A 20461-nucleotide genomic window follows, 5' to 3' on the forward strand; every position below is an offset into this window, starting at 1 on the left:
AAGAATGATTATTATGCTTTTCAAACCCGCCTCCGCGCTTATACTCGAATAATGCTATATTCTTCCAGTCTTTCAAGAACAGAACACATGGATAGGCTAATCTCAAAAGATAATAATGAAAGGAGGGCCGTCTAATCGGCTGGTAACAACGTTTTCCAGCTGGTGATAATACTATTCCGAAATGTGATCCTATAGACTCTCGAATAAGCTTCCAAGATTCATTGGTCTGCCCAATTTTCTAGAAATTTTACAGACACATCTTAAAACTCCACTTTTTATCCAGTAATATATAGTCTATATTCATAATCTGTGGATTTTGTTATTCTCATTAGGTATTGGAGGATAATCAGATTCAAGGCGAATTTAAAGTCACATAATTTATTATTTGCCAATTCTAGGTCGTTGTTATTTCGAATACGGTCATATAAGCTATGGTACCTCCCTTTTCAATGCCTCTCTATTCTATCCTCTTAGAAGGTCCCTCTAAGAGCTAGATGGCTATCTCCCCATTCTATATAATGTTGGATTATAGGGGTCGCTTGTTCACAGAAAAGTTAAAGATTTCACCGACGATGACATGAGGTATATCTGTTCATTCACATGCTCATCCCCGGTTCGATGGAACAAACGTATTCCGCAAAGCTGTATTCGGATATGTGGCAGGGGATCCCCGTTTCCATAATTTCTTTGATGCAATCTATGTATTTTTGTAAACAATGTATACATCTGAATAAGTTTAAAAATTTGTATTTGTTTTGGGCATGTACAGTTCAAAGAGAAATAAGGCCAAGATGGGTTTTCTATTGCAGAGCAGTAAAGCATTATTATGTACGTATGCTATAACTGCTGCGGTATAGATTATGAAATGATGTAAAGCGCTGTGAAATACCTTTACTTTTGTAATGATGTATCAAGCGGTGTACAAAATTACTAGTAATGTAATTACTGTAATAATTATTGTATTGTATTGTAATTTTTGTATTCTTTTGCATTGTATTGTATTGTATTGTATTGTACTGTAGTGTTGTGTAGTTTAGTGTATTGTAGTGAGTTGTATCATATTGTTTTGTATTGTATTGTATTGTATCGTATTGTATCGTATTGTATTGTATTGTATCGTATTGTATTGTATTATATTGGTATCATTTCCTTTTCGAGCGTCTTGTCCAGTTGGTCCAATTTGGGGAAGGAGGGGTGGGGGAGGGTAATGGGGGCTTGTTCGGGAGTTAAGGGATGTACAGCATCTTGTTCGGCGACTCTCTGCCCGGATCCTCCACCACATGCTTTGTTGAATCGTTGATCAGCCTACACTTGATGTCTGCGGGCGTCAGACTGTTGTCGTTACCGAGCATGATGGCGACCGCACCTGTACGTTAAAGGAGCATTCCAGACAATTTTCATAATTTCACATCATGTAGTACATAAATCGACAACTCAACGTATTGATTTGTTGAATTTATTGTGGTTCTGGAGCGGAGAAACAATACTTTGAAAAACTTTACACAAATTACACTGAACAAGGATGATGACATAGGAGATTCACATATTTCAGAAATGTAGCAGTGTAATTTCATTACAATACCGCTTGCTTGCGAGTTCACCCGTGTATAGTCTATGCATGCCTTCTTCTTTTGTTCTGCTTCCTTGAGCCCCAACTCATGCATTCTTATGGTGACTCTGCCATGTCATCATCCTTGTTCATTCCAATTTGTTCTAAATTTTGAAAATATTCTTATTCTTCATCGAAATTATCATGTATTCTGAAACTCTGTCCTCAGTATAACTAATTTATAGTTGTTCAAATGTAAACATCTGAAAATCATCCGGAGGTCTCCTTTAATCAAGAATAGGGTTACCTGGTTATGTCTGATACGACTTGGATGACAACTCACATGAAATAATGAAACACATCCAAATAAAAACTGTGATTTTATCACCGGCTATCAACTCTGCGCAGTCATTGTGAACTTCTCATGATAAGTATTTATATACCTTATACCAGAATGTGATATTGACTTGTTACTTGTGTATCTTGTGTTTGGAGTCCCGAGCCCATTGGTATGTTTGACATACAGAAATACAGCTTATGTAAGATCATCTTTGGCCTACTTTGATTTGCCTAGGGGAAATCCCAGATTTCATAATCTGGATCATCTTAAAGTTGAACGAAATACGAGAACATTTTCATCTGAAGATGAATTTCCCGGTTGAAGGCTATTTGTCGTACCTGTTACGTGCGGAGTAGCCATTGAGGTGCCACTTATAGTTCGTGTCTCCTCCGATCCTCCGATCCACGCGCTTGGTATGCTGACGCCAGGAGCGAAAATATCCACGCATGACCCGGTATTCGAGAAGGACGCCCTCTGGTCATTGATGTCCGTAGCGCCAACCGTAATTGCCTGCAGAAAGATAACGATGGTGAGAATTTTATTACAAATTCAGGAAGGATGATATGAATTTTTCATGATATGTAATCATTGGAGAGTTGTGACGAAATTAACCTTGCGAATGGGAAGGCTACACTAACACTGTGACCAACCAAGGTCTGGTTCCATTTTTGTGTCATGTAAATTCATAATGTGCAAACCAGTGTGAAACTTGTCTTTTAGTAAATTCTTGTGACTGTGAGTACTTGTACCGTTTGGGGGGGGGGGGCGAAAAGAAAGGAGATAATCAAAAAGAGTGTGAGTCTTTATAAACCACTTTGTCACCCTTTTCTGTGTCTAGTGTAGAAGATTAAAGAAAAAAAAACTGATTAGCTTTGCTCTTGAGATTTGGAGTTTGTCTAAAGAAATATCAATAGAGCTATTTCGCAGTTCTAATTCTATCATGGGGCGGCAGTTACTAATATGGTTATTGGTGATAGCTCTACTGTAACCAAACCACCATACATAAAACGACCAGAAACGTAGTAATGTACTCGTAATGAATACATTGCAAATATGAGAACCTCACTGACTGCTTATTCCTCATTATTACTATTGTCAGAACTTTTATTATTCAAGTTCATACTATAGGTTTTCAATGCCAATTTCGCACTTTTTTTTTCAGTCCAATTCCTAATAGCTGCATCCAATTTAGCACAATTTAGCCTATAGATGGCATGTTCGGTACTTCAATTTTATAATCTTTTCATTTTGGAGCATTCAAATTACCCTTAACATCATTCGAATCAGCACTTTTTCACTTCAAATTCGTAAGACAAACACCATTTCCCGCATCGTTCATTCAGTTTAGCATGATATAGTCACGTGATCACGTATACGCTGCGCTTGTTCATTCGAATTCATTCTTAGGCATCCAATTTCGCATATACTGCATTAAATTTATTAGACACGTGTATGCTTTTATTCTTTTTTTCCCCATTTTCATTCATCATAGGTATTGTTAGCAAGCATCTTAACATTTCATATTTTCGTATTCATTCTTTATCCCGATATCACCTTTGAAACAGTACTTTCAAAATATGTGTATGTGCTTATAATGTTCGATACCATTATTTCATTCACAGGTACATTATTCTGAAGTTTGTTTTGACATTAATTGGGAGTAGGAGATTTCAATTTACATCGTGATTATTTCTTTCATCCGCATGTTTCATTATTTTCATTTAGTGGATGCTATATTGCGTTAATTCTCATTAGGAATAAAGTACTTGGATCAGCTCTAGCCATCAATATTTGTCAAGGTCATTACCCTCAAATGCTTCTATGATTCTTTTCCTGTCTTCTTGAGAGATACGCCTGTATCTTTCTGCTGTCACGATTGGACATAAGAAAGTGAAGTGAATCTATGGTACTGGTGCATGTATAGTTCTGATAACATGTATGAAAGAAGAGGGGCGTTACAAAACAACAAACTTTAGTTATTTAGGGTCAAAGATACCTTTACTATATACTTAACAGTGTGTACATGAAACAAAAATTCAGATAATTAATAAATACGTATAAATAAATAATAAATACGTATAAATCACGGTTCTCGCCTTTTCAAAATAGAAATAACATTACGCCAATTTGAATGAACTTGTTTTGAATTTGACTGCCCATACGCGAAATTGAATGACTGAAATATCGTTTTCTGCCAGTGCTGGCGAATTTGAATGACTGAAGAGCACGTGCCAATTTGAATGCCCGTTTTACGAATTCGAAACATTCGAACATTTTCATCGATCGAAATACTAAATTGAACGAACAAGTTGCAATTTTGTATGACAGAATATGCAGTGACGAAGATTTTCGCTAAATTGAATGAACCTTTTATCAAATGGACTGACGAAAGTGCGAAATTGGCCGGGAAAACCTATAAAATGAAAAAGTACTATCATCATATCATCATTATCATTATACAAACTATGATTCCCTTAACATGTTTATAAATTCTGCCAAGTTTGGTTAAAATCCAGGTATAGCGTGTAGGGTTTTAAGAAGATTCTAGAAGATCAGCTATGGGTCCGCTTCACACGGTCAGCCGCCCCGCCTCCACGGGTTACCACCATCATTTTTACAAGCTTTGATTACTCTCCCCATTTATGGTACCAGGGAGGTGAGTCTCCCCGTGGATTCAAGATTGGTCAAAGTCCAATCAGTTTTAAAGTTGATGAAAATGTAATTTAACAAACAAACAAACACGAACAAAACAGAACACAAGTTTAAGTAGGACGTACGCAGTATAGAGAATGCTGGACGATTGTAACAGTTCCCTTGAACTATTCAACTCACGACAGCTAAAAAATTAACAACAACAACAACAACAGCAGCAACGACGACGACGACAACAACAACAACAACAAAGCAAAACAAAACAGGTTCTCAAACCTCCGACACTCTGCTGGGCGAAGCGTAGCAGGCGTCCATATCACTGTTGCCTGCGGCAACAACGGCGGTGACACCACTATTGATAAGACCCCGCACAGCATCGTCCGCGGCCCGGCTGGGTGATCCCCCGATCGACATAGATGCCACGGCCGGTCTTACTCCTTGGTTGGCAACGAAGTCGATCCCTGGCAAAATTCAACAAAATGCGGACACGATATACGATTAAATAAGACAATAGAGGCACGATATTCATTTTTATTTGTCGTTGTTTTTGTTGTTATCATTAATGCTCTTGTTGTTGTGTTTTCTTTCTAAACCCAGCGCGATATTATCTCTGACATTTTAATCTAATTGGTGACAGTAATTCGTAAGATTGGTTGATGTAAACATGAGCACGTTTGGGTTGCGTTTCACTCAGAGCTGGGTACAAAAGCCATGTAGGAGTAAAACAAGAAAAATGGCAGATTCTAATATTTTGAAAGTTGACCTCATTTTCTCTCAAGATATCCATCACACAAAACATCTTAGAGCTCACATGCATATTAAAACTACGAATCCGAGCGAGTGCCGAGGCAGCGAATAAAACATGTTATACTAGCATGCAGTAGTCTTCATTTTCTTCTAAATCTAATGAAGCTATTGAAATATAAATTTCTTCGATGTTCAGCCTATACATGACTGTTCGATGGTAAAGCACAACGTACGTTGTAACTACTAACACTTCTACTACAACTACTATGACTACAACTACGTGTACTACTACGTGTACTACTGCTTCTACTATAATACTAAAAATTATAACAACATAATAGTGCTTTTAATAGCGAAGGTAGCGGCAGTCGAAGTAGTAGTAGTGATAGTACGAGTTGTAGCAGTGCTAGCATACATGTATAGGTAATGATAATAATAGCTGATCTAGAAGCTTTTTAGTGTGGTATTGTCCGGTAGAGCAAATATTGTGCGGTGATTGTTAAAGACATCTTTTTGTGTTTTTTTCTATGTGTGAAGTGGAACGTAGAAGGTTAATCACATGCAACTACATGTATCATTTTATAAATAGATTAAAGTAAACTTGTTTTTGTTTGCTTATTTTTAAATTCATTTTCCTCTCTCTCTCTCTCTCTCTCTCTCTCTCTTAATGGAGACAATTTGCAACCTGAATGAAGTAAGCTGAGTGGGCTCATTTCATTCTGAGGGACGAAGTCGTGCTTTTTTGTTTTTGTTATATTTTGTGGTTTTATGTTTGTTTGTTTGTTGTTGTTTTTTCATTGAAAGTTTGGTTATGGGAGGTCGCCGAAAAAGAAGTCCCGGAAATGCCTGCTGTCGGGTCGGCTATCGGAGAGGAAAGGAAGAAAGGACTTTGGAATACCTATATACACTGTTTGTTCTTGTTGTTTTTTGTTGTTGTTTCTCTCGGGGTTTGGTACACATATGCTTATTGTTAGGGTCATTTTTTTTGTTAGCCACTGTCGCATTAACTGATATACATTTATGGCATTCCTTTGTAAACATGGATTTAGCTTTTTCTTTTCATGCGATTTGATTTACATGTATATCAATTTTCCATCTTTTTTTCTTAATGAATTAGTACTGTATCATTTGGGGAAATATGAATTGGACTCTAGACTTCTCATCAGCTTTTTCTTGAATTTCTGTAAATATCAAAATCAATAAAATGTTGACGGGTTTCCATGGAAGAAAACATACCTGCAATCACCTGCGAATACGAGCCAGAACCGTAGCAGTTAAGCACGCGGACGCCGTAGATGTTGGCCCCCCGTGCGACGCCATACACATCACTGCCAACAGTTCCCGCGCAGTGTGTTCCATGACCGTTACAGTCGACGCCCTGTCAACATCAGTATTACATTGCATTCTCATAATTGTTATTTCATTTCACTGAAATCATTTATATAGTAGGTACAACGTTTTATGAAATCTGTAATTTATAATAAACTCGAAAGGCACCTTACCATAACTCATCTCATCGCAATGGAATCTTGTTCTCTCTCTTTTTTTTTATAACCATTTTCAGAACTTAATTACGGTAGGTACCGAACTTCGCCTCTCCAATTTCAATACCATTGTTTTCCCCAGAAGGCCCAGTAATCATTATTGCCCAACAAATTGATAGGTATCTATCTTCAAACAAGAGTCAAGAGGACCTCATCGTCATAGGTACAAAAACGACTTCAAGGATGTTACCCACTCAATTCGCAGTGGCAAGTATATGTCCTTATAAGATCACTTGATAACTTAATTCTAACTGCTCCATCCAATACGTCAGTTGCTGCATGAGTTCAAACGGTTTAAAGTTTTAACCCGAGGATATGGAGTGATAACCAAAGACGCTGACATGGTATTAGTAAGTCCTTGTAGCTTAATTCCCATTTTGAACCAATCGGCTTTGTATGAAGTAGCACGTACTACACGGACCAAGGTCCGTTGCACTTTACCCATATGAGAATTTGTATGAATTGGGTGATGATACGCCTGAAAGCTCGGATTACATGGCTGGCTTTAGGTCGTTTGAAAAGAAAGTGTGTCTCGTAGACGCCACGTCTATCACTAGTAATTCCTTTAAATCGGGTGAATTAAAGGGAGAGGTTTAGGCGTGCGATGCTTACGATTGTCACCTATACATGATACTTTATTGTAACATTATAATGGATAGGGATTTTGGAGTAGTTATCTCTGTGATACGGATTTCATACAACATGGTATACTCTACCGTGCAGTCGTCACAAAGGATGCAACAATGAACAGAAAACTTGTTTAAAGTAGATCAATAAACCTCCCGTGAGATAAAATCCAAGGTGCATTTCTCTGAGCAAAGGGGTACTCACATAAGCATCTCGATCTCCAATCGCGTCGAACGCCACAGAAGCCCGTCCTGCGAAATACTTGCTTTCCGGGTAGATTCCTGTATCTATGACATACACGTTGACGCCATTGCCGTTACCTTGATTAGACGGAAATTGAAACCATGTAATTAGTCTATGGTTGAGATTTTTTTTTTAAATCTCTGAGTTAGGTTCACTAAGATTAATTATCTGCAGACTTCACTATTGCAGCAGCGGACTGCGAGCATAAAACAGTGTACCAGAATTGAGTAAGAGTCTGAATTCGAGAAGATATCTTTGATATTTCTACATAATCACAAATCAACCAATCAATCAATCAATCAATCAATCAATCAATCAATCAATCAATCAAATCAATCGATCGATCGATCGATCAATTATTCGATGAATCAATCTCCATTTCCATCTGTTCTTGTTATATAATAGTCTCCATTCATCTATCCATTTATCTGTATTTATATGCCTATTTCTCTGCCTAAGTCTTCCTCCTTTTCTTTCAGTATTTTTTGACTGAATGACTATTTGCCCATTTGCATCACCGTATTTCAGTATATTATTAGAGACTTTGAATTCATCTGGGGAAAAGTTTAGGGGGCCATTAAAACAGCTTATCTAAATTGTAATTTCTCTTCAATATTAGCTCATAACTACAAAGGTGGTATCAGCATGTTTTGAAAAAGAGTAGTGATAAAATATGGTCGAGTTATAGTTTGCATGAAAGTGTGCATTGCGTTGGTTTTATTTCATTTTTTTTTTTCAAAAGGTGATAGGATGCGAGATAATTAGACGGCACCATCGCTGTTGCCATCAACACTTCAACTGGTCCGGGGTCTTGCACTACCTTCAAAGTTAGCCTCCCCATCCAAGGGCAAATTTCGCTGGTCGACGCGATCGAGACCCCACGATGCCTGGGCGAATGTGCGGGCAATTCCGTCTTCGGCCACGTACTTCACGGCTTCCATGGCACGGACCTATATGGAAAGGGCATTGAAATGGAGATACAATGATGAAGGGCAATGGAAAGGCAATCTGTCCTAGAAATCAACCAAAATCGGCTTTACTAAGAGGTCCGATGTCTTCTTCTATCAAGACACTTCCGTCAGACACTGGTTTTACTTACTAATTCCATGATAGCTTAAAGCAGGCCACACCCGATATAGTCCTCGGGAACGGTAGTTTTCTTTCGTTATATCGAGATTATCATATATCCGAAAAAATAAAGTGTGGAAAGATGATGTCTAGATGATAAGTTTTGGTCCTGAATTTTACCCTGTTGTATCCGATACTTCGTTATGATTGTGCTCGTTATAACGGGAGTGCACTGTAGTTGCTGCTCTAGCCAAGAAGGAGCTTGCAAAACGATCATTAGCACCGTCTGATTCACTTGGATACTATCACGATGTTTGCAGTTTTATCTGTTTCTTTTTTAATGTCACTTTCTACTGTACGACCGATTGTTTTAGTTTTTTTTTTGTTTCCACTCCGCCGTTTTGTTTCTACTTTCGACGCCTATATGGGTGAAGCTTAACATTGGTTGAAAGTTCCTGCAATATCTAATTGTTTATGACAAACTCAACCACCACCTCATAAAAAATACAACAGTGACTGGATGGACAGCATTGTTTGTTTTCTTCTTGTTTCAATTGGCCACATAACTGTTTCAAATCGAGCCAGCACTTAACTATCATCTGTACTCTTCACACTTGAAGCAATGATGTACACAATCAGCTTGTGCATGTTTTTTTTTTTTCTTACCTTTTCCAGTGCATGTGGAAGTAGTTTGATGGAAAGACCATTGATCACGGTGTACCTCCATTTGATCAGAGCTTCTTGGAAGATACCGGATTTGTCCCCCACAATGGTGTTCTCGAATACTTGAAGGTCATACTCTGGCTGAAAAGTAAAGACGAGAGTTTCAAAACAAAGGTTCAGCAGTCAGCATTATTATTACTATCACTACCCTCATATTTTCAAGTTACCGTTTTTTGTTTGGTTGAAGAAGAGAAACTTGAACTGAGGAAAAAAAGAAGTGGTAGTTTGAGGTCCACCTCCCTGTTTGAGGATAATAAACTGGGAGGAACCAAGAGACACAAACACCTGCAGTATAGCTCAGATTCTTATGAACGGAAACCAAAAGCCACTGAGAAATGTGGATTGAGTGAAAGCACCAACATTAGTAGAACACATCAGAGAAAGTTTAAGGAAAATCGGACAATCGATGCAAAAGTTAAGAATTTTTAAAGTTTTTGTGTTTGAATCGCCGGATGAGGAGACTACTTGAGTTTATGACATCATGTGTGGACAGCAATGCAAAGAAGATATAAAGAAAATTAAACATGATTTCACTTTTCTAACATGATAAAAGAACACGTAACTACCTTAACGTATGTCAGTATCAAGTTGGTGGAATGTGTAATATTCATGATTTTTTTTTTTTTGTAATTCCCTTTATATTTCATTTGATTATTGTTGTCCACACGTGACGACTTGAACTCTAGTAGTCTCTACATCTCTTCATCCGGTTCCAACACCAACACTTTAAAAATTCATAACTTTTGCATCGATTGTCCGATTTTCCTCAATGTGTTCTACTAATGTTGCTGCTTTCACTCAATCTACATTGCTCTTTGGGTTTTGGTTTTTTTGAACAGTATACCAATGGGGTTCAAGTCATCATTTTTTTTTTTAGACAGTAGTTAAAAAAATACATAACAATTTCTACTATATAATGTATTATCTACAAAGTAATATCTCTCTGCGAGAAACAAGCCACATCAAGTTTCGATAGGAAGACGTCATGACAAGGCATTAGGATAGAAACCAATCTGCACAAGGCTTAATTCCCAAGAAGGGAATCCCCACCATTTCTAAATTTTCAATTGAGTTAAACCCTGATTTGTTTTCATGTGACACTATAAGAAAGAAATAAATGTTTGTTAATGAGCAAGAGAAGGGAAAAAAAAGAGAGAGCTTGAAGCCCCCCACCCCTCACCTCTGAAAGACTGGACAATGAGAATAGATTGTTATTGTCTGCATGGATAACCCCACTGTAGCCATCAACAGACTCTAACTACTAATGACGGCATAATTGACTTTAAGCCCAGGGCCTCGTTTTATCAAAGATATAATCCATTACAAATTTCTTTACCGCACCAAGCTGCCATGCACTTACAACAGAAATCAACTATAACAGTCAAACATATAACTCTTCATAAAACAGGGCTCAGGGCCCCGTTTTAATAATAATAATAATAATAATAATTGCATTTATATGGCGCTTCATACTGACGTTTCTAAGCGCACGTTTCTAAGTTTTATCAAAACATAATAATCGATTACAAATTTCCTGACCACACATGATGCCATAGACTTTTAATAGAAATCAACTATATAATCAATTATAACTCTTCATAAAACAGGGCCCAGTACTTCAAAAATGCGCAACTGCTAAAATGAGCATGCGGACTTTCTGATACGGAAAGATTATGAAACATCGTATACTCTACATGTAACCTTTCTATACAACTTTCTTCAACTCCACAGTCCATGACAATAATGTGTGTAATCTAATTTTACCAGATTTGAATTTTTTGTATCTGATATAGATTTTGCCCAACTCATTGGTAAAGTAGATCACCTTATTCTGAAGGTCTGCGGCCGTGGATGACGGGGTCACACTCTGAAGCTTTACGCTACAGTTCGGGCCTAATCGGGCATCATTATCACTCAAACAAACGAATTTTGATGGCTAATACACTGGGGGGGGGGGGGGGGGTGGGGGGTGGGGAGGGGAACAATTCACTCCATCATAACCTATCCGCCAAGAATCTAGTTTATGTTTTTGCCCACATTCGTTTCGGTTTTTGCGTGTCAGTACTTATTATTTGGATGAGATTTTCAGACTTTAATGCAAGGAGTGGTAAAAAAGTAATAAGTTTTTAGCGTAGATCCAGATCATGATCCTTTTTTTTTTTTTTTTGGATGATGATGATGATGATGATGATAATAATAATAATGATGATAGTAATAATAATAATAATAATAATAATAATAATTATAATAATAATAATACACGGTTCTTTATCTGGCGATAGTGACCCTATAATTATGCCTCTGGCAAAGTCTGAGTGCTTAATTCTTATGGAATTAAGAACAACTCTATGGGTACAATTAGTTAATTCAGAGAGGGGAAAGTCTTGAAAGAATAAACAAACTAATAGTATATTAGTATGCTGGGACGAAAAATCCGACATTTTTGTTGACACAAGCGGATTTGCCTATTTGTTTTTGTTATTTATTTTGTTTTTGACTGTCCTCAAACACACTGCCTTCACGGAAATTGGTGTCTATCCTTGAAGTACAGGACACTGACAAAGACATTGACATTCTTATCAAATAATAATAATAATAATAATAATGATGATAATAATGATAATAATAACAACAATAATAAATGAATGCAAATCTTCGCACAAAATAACAATGACAACATTTTATTTTTAGCCCTAACCTTACGAGAAAGACAAAAAACAAACAAAAAACAGGTTCTGTACCAAACAACTACTTGTTTTGTATTTCCTTTTTTTTTTTTTTTTCTCGTTGTATAGTAAAACGTTTCATGAATGATGCACATTGTCTCGTTCTCTATACTCTTACCCTGGTCCCATGGCCTCAAATTGTATCCTAGGTCAGATAAATGTAATATGATTATTTTATTTATTCATTTCCGTTTTATTTCAACAGGGTAGCCCTTTCAGATTTAAAAAAAAAAACTGTTCTACCAAGGGGCCCTGCGCAATAAAAATATACAAAAACATATATTCAAATGCACAACGTTAAAATCAAAACAAACGTAAACAATAATATATCAACCAAACAGTAAAAAAAAAAGCATGTGTTACAAAATTATATTATGATATAGATACAGCATGAATAAGAAAGAAAGAAACCGAGAGAATATAAACAAAAACAACTATAACAACAACAACAACAGAACAAGTGATATGTCAGTTCCCGGTGTCATAGAAATAAACATAATATGTATTGCCTTCTGTTTTTCCTAGTACAAGTCACAATAGGGTTAAACCTTGAAAGATAAAATTCTACTCTGCTTTTTAAAAGCAGGAAGAGATGACAAAACTTGCATAAAACGAGGTAAGTCGTTCCAAAGGTTTGACCCTTGATAATGCAGAGATCTCTTACAATATTCCGTACGGGGTGTATTGATTTTTAGTGGTGATAACATGTTTTGTTTCATGACTAATGAGGTATCGCATGGGCGTCACCAGGGGGGGGGGGGGATGCGGACGCACCCCCCTTCAGACAAAAAAAAAAAAAAAAAAAAAAAATCACCACTTCAGTCTGCGAGCGACCTGAATACCGGACGCTAAATAATTATTCTTGTTTTTTTACTTTTTACTTTTTTGTTATTTTGCACCAGGGACAACAAAATCGTGGGGCAAAAACAATTCTCATCCTGGGCTCTGTCAGCACTGATTTTATACATATCTACGAGTATTCAACAGTGTTTACTATTTATCGACCGTACTGTACATCCGTACGGTACGGAGCACGTACACGTTTGCATGTATGTATGCTATGTAGGGTTTATGTACAGCACGTTACTTCTGACCAATCCATATTGACAATGCAGCCCAAGTGCGAGCCTTAGCCTCATAAAAAAAAAATGGAGGGGCAAGTATATCATTTTGCCCCCCCCCCCCCAGTTAATTCCCGAGACGAGAAGATTTTCTTGCTTTTTTTTGTCAGAAAAAAAGAGTTTACCCCCATACAAACATTGGAAGGGCAAGCATATTATAATTTGCCCCCCCCCCCCATAATAATTAATAAGATGAGAAGATTTTCTTGCTTTTTGACAGAAAAAAAAAAGTTGCCTCCATAAATGTTCGAGGGGCAAGCGCACCATTATCTGCCCCACCCTACATAATTATTATTCCCGAGATGAAAAGATTTTCTTGCTTTTTTTTTCCTTTTTTGCTAGAAATCTGTCCGATTATTTCACCCAAAGTGTGCACCAGATGGCAGGTTTCAATTCAATTCAATTTCAATTCTAAAAAAGCAAAGTCTATCTCGTGTGGGAGGGGGCTACCTCTTCCCACACCTTCCCCAGTTCGGTCTATTTTCCGTAGATAGACAGATTTACAAAATTTTCATCGAAAGTGTGCACCAAATCTGTCACTTTACTTGATAAAAAAAAAATGCAAAAGTTCCGTCGTGGGGGTAGGGATATGTATCTCCTTTCAATTAAAAATCAACCCTTTCCCAATGGCGTGAAGGTTTATCCCCAGAACACTGAGTATGGTTCATCTATGAGCTATATTTTGATGACAAGTACCAGCCTAAACCCAACAAATACAGGATAATGTTGAATCGTCGATACAGGGGCGTCACCAGCTTTTTTTCAAAATTTAAGTACAGTTGTATTGCACCAAAACTTTGCACCAGATCGCTGAATTTCAGGTCTGAAAATACGAAATCATCTTTGTTTGGGAGGAGAAATGCCCCTTATGTACACCCTCGTGTCAGGCGCGCCGGAAGCAGTTTTGGATTGGGGGGCAAATATTGGAGGGGGCTCACGATAGACCATACATAATGTTACACAATATACACATACACACACACACACACACACATCTATATATATACATATATATATACATATATGTGTGTGTGTGTGTGTGTGTGTGTGTGTGTATATATATATATATATATATATGTAAAGTGGCGTACGGTGGGTCGAAACATTGGGGGTGGGCACCTTGTGGAAAAGTAATTTTGACGGTGTGTATGCATGTGCGTGTGTGCGTGCGCAATAATGGGACTACAATACATTACAGAATGTAATACATTCAACAACGCAGTCATTGAGCAACATTGTAAGTTTTCCATACATGGATTATGGAATGACGGTGTGAAACGACAAATTATATACTGTCAGCAACATCAGGAGAATTGCATAACAATAAAATGCGAGCGAGCGGAGCGAGAGAGATTGAAAATTTTGACATTTTACAGTCCCAAAACTGCCGTTTGTAGCTATATCTTTCGCTTTGGAAACTAAGGGGGGGGGGCATCGGGCGCAACTGCAGGCAATTACTGGCGGCAACATTAGGAGAATGGCATAACCATTTAATGCGAGCGAGCGAAGCGAGCGAGCTTGAAAATTTTGACATTCTACAGTCCCCAAACTGGCGTTTGTAGCTATATCTTTCGCTCTGGAAATTAATGGGGGCGCATCGGGCGCAATTGCTGGCAATTACTGGCAGCAACATTAGGAGAATGGCATAACCATTAAATGCGAGCGAGCGAAGCGAGCGAGCTTGAAAATTTTGACATTCTACAGTCCCGAAACTGGCGTTTGTAGCTATATCTTTCGCTTTGGAAATTAATGGGGGCGCATCGGGCGCAACTGCTGGCAATTACTGGCTGCAACATTAGGAGAATGGCATAATGATTCAATGCGAGCAAGCGAAGCGAGCGAGCTTGAAAATTTTGACATTCTACAGTCCAAAAACTGCCGTTGTAGCTATGTTTTTCGCTTTGGAAATTAAGGGGGAGGCGCACCGGGCTCAACTGCTGGCAATAAACGTCTTGCTGCAACGTTAGGAAAATGGCATAACGAATAAATTTGACCATTAATTTTGACATTTTACAGTCCCCAAACTGCCGTTTGTAGCTATATATATATATATCTATATATATATATATATATATATATATATATATATATATATTAGCTTTGGAAATTAAGGGGGGGGGGGGTGGCCCAGGCGCAACTGCTGGCAATTACTGGCAGCAACATTAGGAGAATGGCATAGCGATTGAATGCGAGCGAGCGGAGCGAGCGAGCTTGGAAATTTTGACATTTTACAGTCCAAAAACTGCCGTTTGTAGCTATGTTTTTTCGCGTTTATTTATTTATATACATATCTATCTTATTTTATCTATTTTTATTTATTTGTTTATTTATCTATTTTTCATTTTTTTCTCTTTTTTTGGGGGGGGGGCTTTTTTTTTGGGGAAAACAAAAAACAAAAAAAAAAAAAACTTAAAGTCTGGGGATTGAGAGATTCCTGAATTAAAAACGTCTGCCCAAAAAATCTCATTACATTTAGTGTCAAAACGCACCCCCCTTGAAAAAAAGCTGGTGACGCCCCTGTATCGACGATTCAACATTATCCTGTATTTGTTGGGTTTAGGCTGGTACTTGTCATCAAAATGTAGCTCATAGATGAACCACACTGTTCTGGGGATAAACCTTCACGAAATCCGACTGTATATAGGACTTAAGATTCAATGACACTACGGATTTGACTTACCCCTGATGCTCTACATTGCGAACTGAATGGAATTAATTATACACTATATAGGCTATGTCTTAAAGCGTGACTGTTCTCCTCGAAACTCAGTGTAAGCTGCTAAAAGAAGAAAAAAGAAGATTACTGGGTATTCATTGTACAATTAAGAAGATAGATTTCTTCCAAATGTTGGTGAATGCTGCCGTGCTCTTCTTCATCATTGTGTCTTTAGCCACGACATGAGCTTTTCAAACTTGAAAAAAGGACAACTTAAATCATCGATCTCTATTAACGTTTTAAGCTTACAAATTGTTCGTGACTGGTGCCGCCGAAACACACGGCAGCCTTTTCATAGAAATACACGTACGCCCTCACGATTGAATGGCTTCCACTACAGGTAGCCCATACATAAATTATCCTGTTTCGGATTTGCCACTCGAATAGGACCTGTTTCGACGTCTTTTGTAAGGCGTCAAGGTCCAGTCCGCGTGTAAGTCTCTCTTGCTGTAATGCCTGTACTAAATTTTCAAAGAGCAGACAATCCTATCAAAAGATGATCCCTTTTAATTCCATGTGCAAACGTGACGTCTTGAACCGATCATATGGGTTTAACGATAAGCCGGTAGGACCGTAGACACTGAACAGCACGATTCTAGCTTTCTTGCTGTTGCAAATACTGGGAGCCGACAAAGCTTCAGTGACTTCATAAAGCCTTCACATCCATATACTCCTCTCAGTTTAACAGTGTGTCAGATTGGTAGAGAAGAGGGTTTTTTGTGTGTTTTGTTTCTGTAATACACTCATCTCCTTTTATACAAAATACACCCAGTTGGATCATCTTCATCTGTACTGTCAGGGGCGTCGATTCGTTTTCACGATTGGGACGGGGGGGGGGAACTTTGTGTGAGAAGAGCTGTGCGAGGGAACGGAGTAACCGAGCAGGGAGGGGGGAGGGTGTGAAGGTTTTTTTTTTTTTTTTCTTCTTTCAAAACAGTAAGAAAATACATTATTTTCACAGATATGTGAATGACTCTGTAAATCGCGGTGTCTCAGCTCTTGATGGGGACTGGGAAGGGAGCGTGTGAGACTGAGAAGCCCTCTCACATAGAATCAAGATAGACCGATCTCATGGACACTTATATGTAATATCTGGAAAAATTGTCAATCCCCAAAGTGTGTCGAGTATAAATCTATGGATAGGATTCGAGCGGGGAAAGGGTAAATTAAAAGAAGATGAGGGAATTGAATTGGAATTTTAGATATGAAAGGAATATCTCATGAACTCGATTTTTTTTTTTCGATCAAATTTGGGAAATTGTCAATCCCAAAAGTATACTAGATTTATCAAGGGAAACCAAGGGGGGGGGGTAATTGAAAGAAGATATTCCCTCCCATTTCACCTTTGTATTTTTTCACTGAAGTGACAGATCTGGTGCACACTTTCGATGAAAGTTTCGGAAAAATCTGTCAATATAAAAGGTTGCTAAGTTAATGGGAAATTAACTGAGGAGGGTGAGGGAGATTTTGCATTTTCATTATTGAAATTCAGCAGTCTTGTGCACGCTTTTTGGTAAAATATTTGGACAGTTTCTATCAAAAACACGAACAATTTCAATAACTTCGGAATTATTGGGGGTGGGGCAACTATCCCCCCCCCCCACCCCCGCCGATCGACTATCCTTTTCCTTTTTGTTTCATTTTTTTTTTCCTATCTGGAAAGGCTGGATGGCCAATGTTCAGCTGAAATATAGCTGGTCTTCCATGGGGTCCAGTTGGACGTGAGGTGAGACCTTTTAAAGGGACATTTCATCTTGATAATTATATTATGTTGCTTCTTATGATAGAAGAAAAATCAGAGATGTAACTCCGAAATTCTTGGGTATAACCCCTGGACACATTAAAAGTTATTCATTGTAAAAGTTTTCACATATTACTTTCTCATAATTTGGGTAAAGATAGGACTTCTCCACTTGAGCACACGCAAAAAAAAAGTATCATTCTTGTCACATACAAAGAACAGGTTAAGATTTTTTTCTAGTGAGATAAAGGAAAGTTGTCGAATTTCTGTGTGCAAACCAGGTGCTCAACACTGTCTTGTTTAGGTCACACAAAGTGGCCGATTTGTCTCACTCTCTCAACTTTGAAAGTTTATAAATTTTATGCACTAAGGTAGTTCGGAGATACATTATAGTTCGTAGATGTGCACATGGGTTCAAAACGTCCTTTTATTTTTCTCAGTTGATTAGGCACTTCACTCGATTCAATTATAGCGACATAATGCATCAATTTGCCCAACAAAGCAACTGGAGGAACTCGTATTCAACTAGAAAAGAATGAACCTGTGTAGATTAAAGTGACCAGAATAGTTTCTCAGTCACCGGGTCAGCCAACACTTTGGGAAACATCCATTCCTGAATACTAGGCTTTCTGTCAGGTGGATGTACTGGCAGGCGCCATTAATAAGGATTACGTGGATTGGATAATAATTAATTGTTGCATCACAGATGCTTAACTTTGTGTGCATTTAAAAATCAACTTGTCTCTCAGTATAAATGACTTTTTTCAGCTCATGCGCAAAGTAGAACCCCCGAACTGGGTTATTAAAGGAGAAATCCAGTAAAAATATTGTACTCTGATAAGAAAGAGTAAATTATTATGAGTTCAACGATATAATTTTGATCGAAATCGGATTAAAAATAAGGAACCTTTGGCATTTTGAAGTTTCGTTATTTTTGGGGGAAACAGTTCTTGATCGCCTAATGATCCTTCAATATGAATATGCAAATACAGTGAGCATGTCTTTCCCTCACAACTTACAATATAGTTTGTACATAGATTTTTTTTTTAGTTTTTTTTTTTTTTAGTTTTTCATTCAAAACGCAATTATGCCCGAAGCTCAAATCCTCATATACTTAATTGATCATTATTCTGAAGCTACCCAACCTGGAATAGCATCCTGTTTCAGACGTCAATGACAAAACTATTGAATTTTCGTCATTTTTTTTATACAATCGATGGAAGATTGTGAGGTTATGGCATGGTTAGCTAACTCATTTGCATATTCACATCCACTGTACAAGACCTGCTTTTATTAAATAAGGAAAACTCCAAAATGTCATTACTTCCTTATTTTACATCCGATTTCAGTCAAATTTTTACCGTTGAACTCGTAAGATTTGACTCTTTTTATCACACTAACTTATTTGAATTTGGACTAGATTTTCTCCTTTAATCCTTCACACACAGAGAGTCTGTGTACCTTCATGGAAAAAACAACAACAACATGGCCAACAGTGCACTTTGCACATTCTGGTTGACAAAACAGAAGATGAGGTCTCACTATAAGAGTGAGCCAACACATTAATAATTACGAACACACCCTGTAAATATACAGGCGCAAACACTGGGTTAGATAATGTTCCATTCATTTATTTATCAGGCAATAAAATTATTTGAAAAAAAAACAAACAAACAATGAAATAGTTTCAGTACCAGAAACGGACGAGATACGTGTTTGCAAAAAGCATGTCCTTAAACTGTGTCCATGATTAAAATTGACGAAAATTAATCAATAATGGCGCTTAAAAGACTCAAACACATATAATACGTCAAACAAAACACAACATTAAAATACGCACACGCACACACACACACACACACACAACGCACACACACAGGGGGAAAAATATCGTTGAGAGAAAAAAAAAGTGAGGGAAACTCTGAATTACTGGTAGAATGTTTTCAACTATAATGTAAAACCTATTTTATTTCGGCATTTCTACCAGGATTAATTCTCTGCAGAAAACATCACGAGCACCAAATTTTTTGTTTTGTGTTTCTGCTCCAAAAGTAATTCTAAAATCTATTAAATACTGCAGGATCGAAAAAATTGGGGGGGGGGGTGGTAATGAATTGAAGTACTTGTTCATGTCCAGTGGTCGATATGGTCAGCATAGGTGTTAAATTTCAGTTTGGATTGGGAACTAGTAAAAGAGCTGCGGTTGATCTTTGAACTATACGTTCATAAACATAACCAAAACTCCACTTTGTACTTCAGTGTTAGTCAGTAGTATAACAGTATAAGCATGTGCGCCATTAATGTGAACTTACATAGAGTACCACGATGTAGTGATGTTTAATGGCTTCTGCTGTCGTATCCAGAGTGGCGTTGTAAGCGTAAGAAGTCGCCAGAAGGGCGCAGAAGTAGACGAAAATCCTCATCATTCTAAATTCGTCTTCTCTCGTACTGCTTGGAACCTGTTACTCGCAGGAGCGATTCAGAGCAGAATGAACTCCAAGTCTTCGTGTTGACCAGTACCATTGTCATGCTGAAGAGATCTAATGCGCACGCATGACGCTCCTTGATGCATGTCCACAGAGGTTTTTGATAATCATATACTCACTGGTGGACACTGTAGGGCTCACACTGGTAAATAATTCCCCATGGAGACGTGTGTTAAAA

At 37.7% G+C, this 20461-nt stretch overlaps 1 protein-coding gene across 1 annotated transcript; it reads right to left on the bottom strand.

Moving 5' to 3' along the window:
• Positions 1-1226: 1226 nt before the first annotated feature.
• LOC140241419 (aqualysin-1-like) lies at positions 1227-20220 on the bottom strand. The gene is made up of 8 exons (XM_072321150.1): positions 20110-20220; positions 9437-9574; positions 8523-8652; positions 7664-7779; positions 6525-6666; positions 4818-5002; positions 2228-2399; positions 1227-1366 (listed from the first exon to the last, which is right to left on the bottom strand). The coding sequence occupies exons 1-8, from the start codon at positions 20218-20220 to the stop codon at positions 1227-1229; spliced, it is 1134 nt and encodes a 377-aa protein (XP_072177251.1).
• Between the last annotated feature and the right edge of the window lie 241 nt (positions 20221-20461).

This window comes from Diadema setosum, chromosome 18 (genome assembly GCF_964275005.1).
Source record: "Diadema setosum chromosome 18, eeDiaSeto1, whole genome shotgun sequence".
NCBI classification, from domain to species: Eukaryota; Metazoa; Echinodermata; class Echinoidea; order Diadematoida; family Diadematidae; genus Diadema; species Diadema setosum.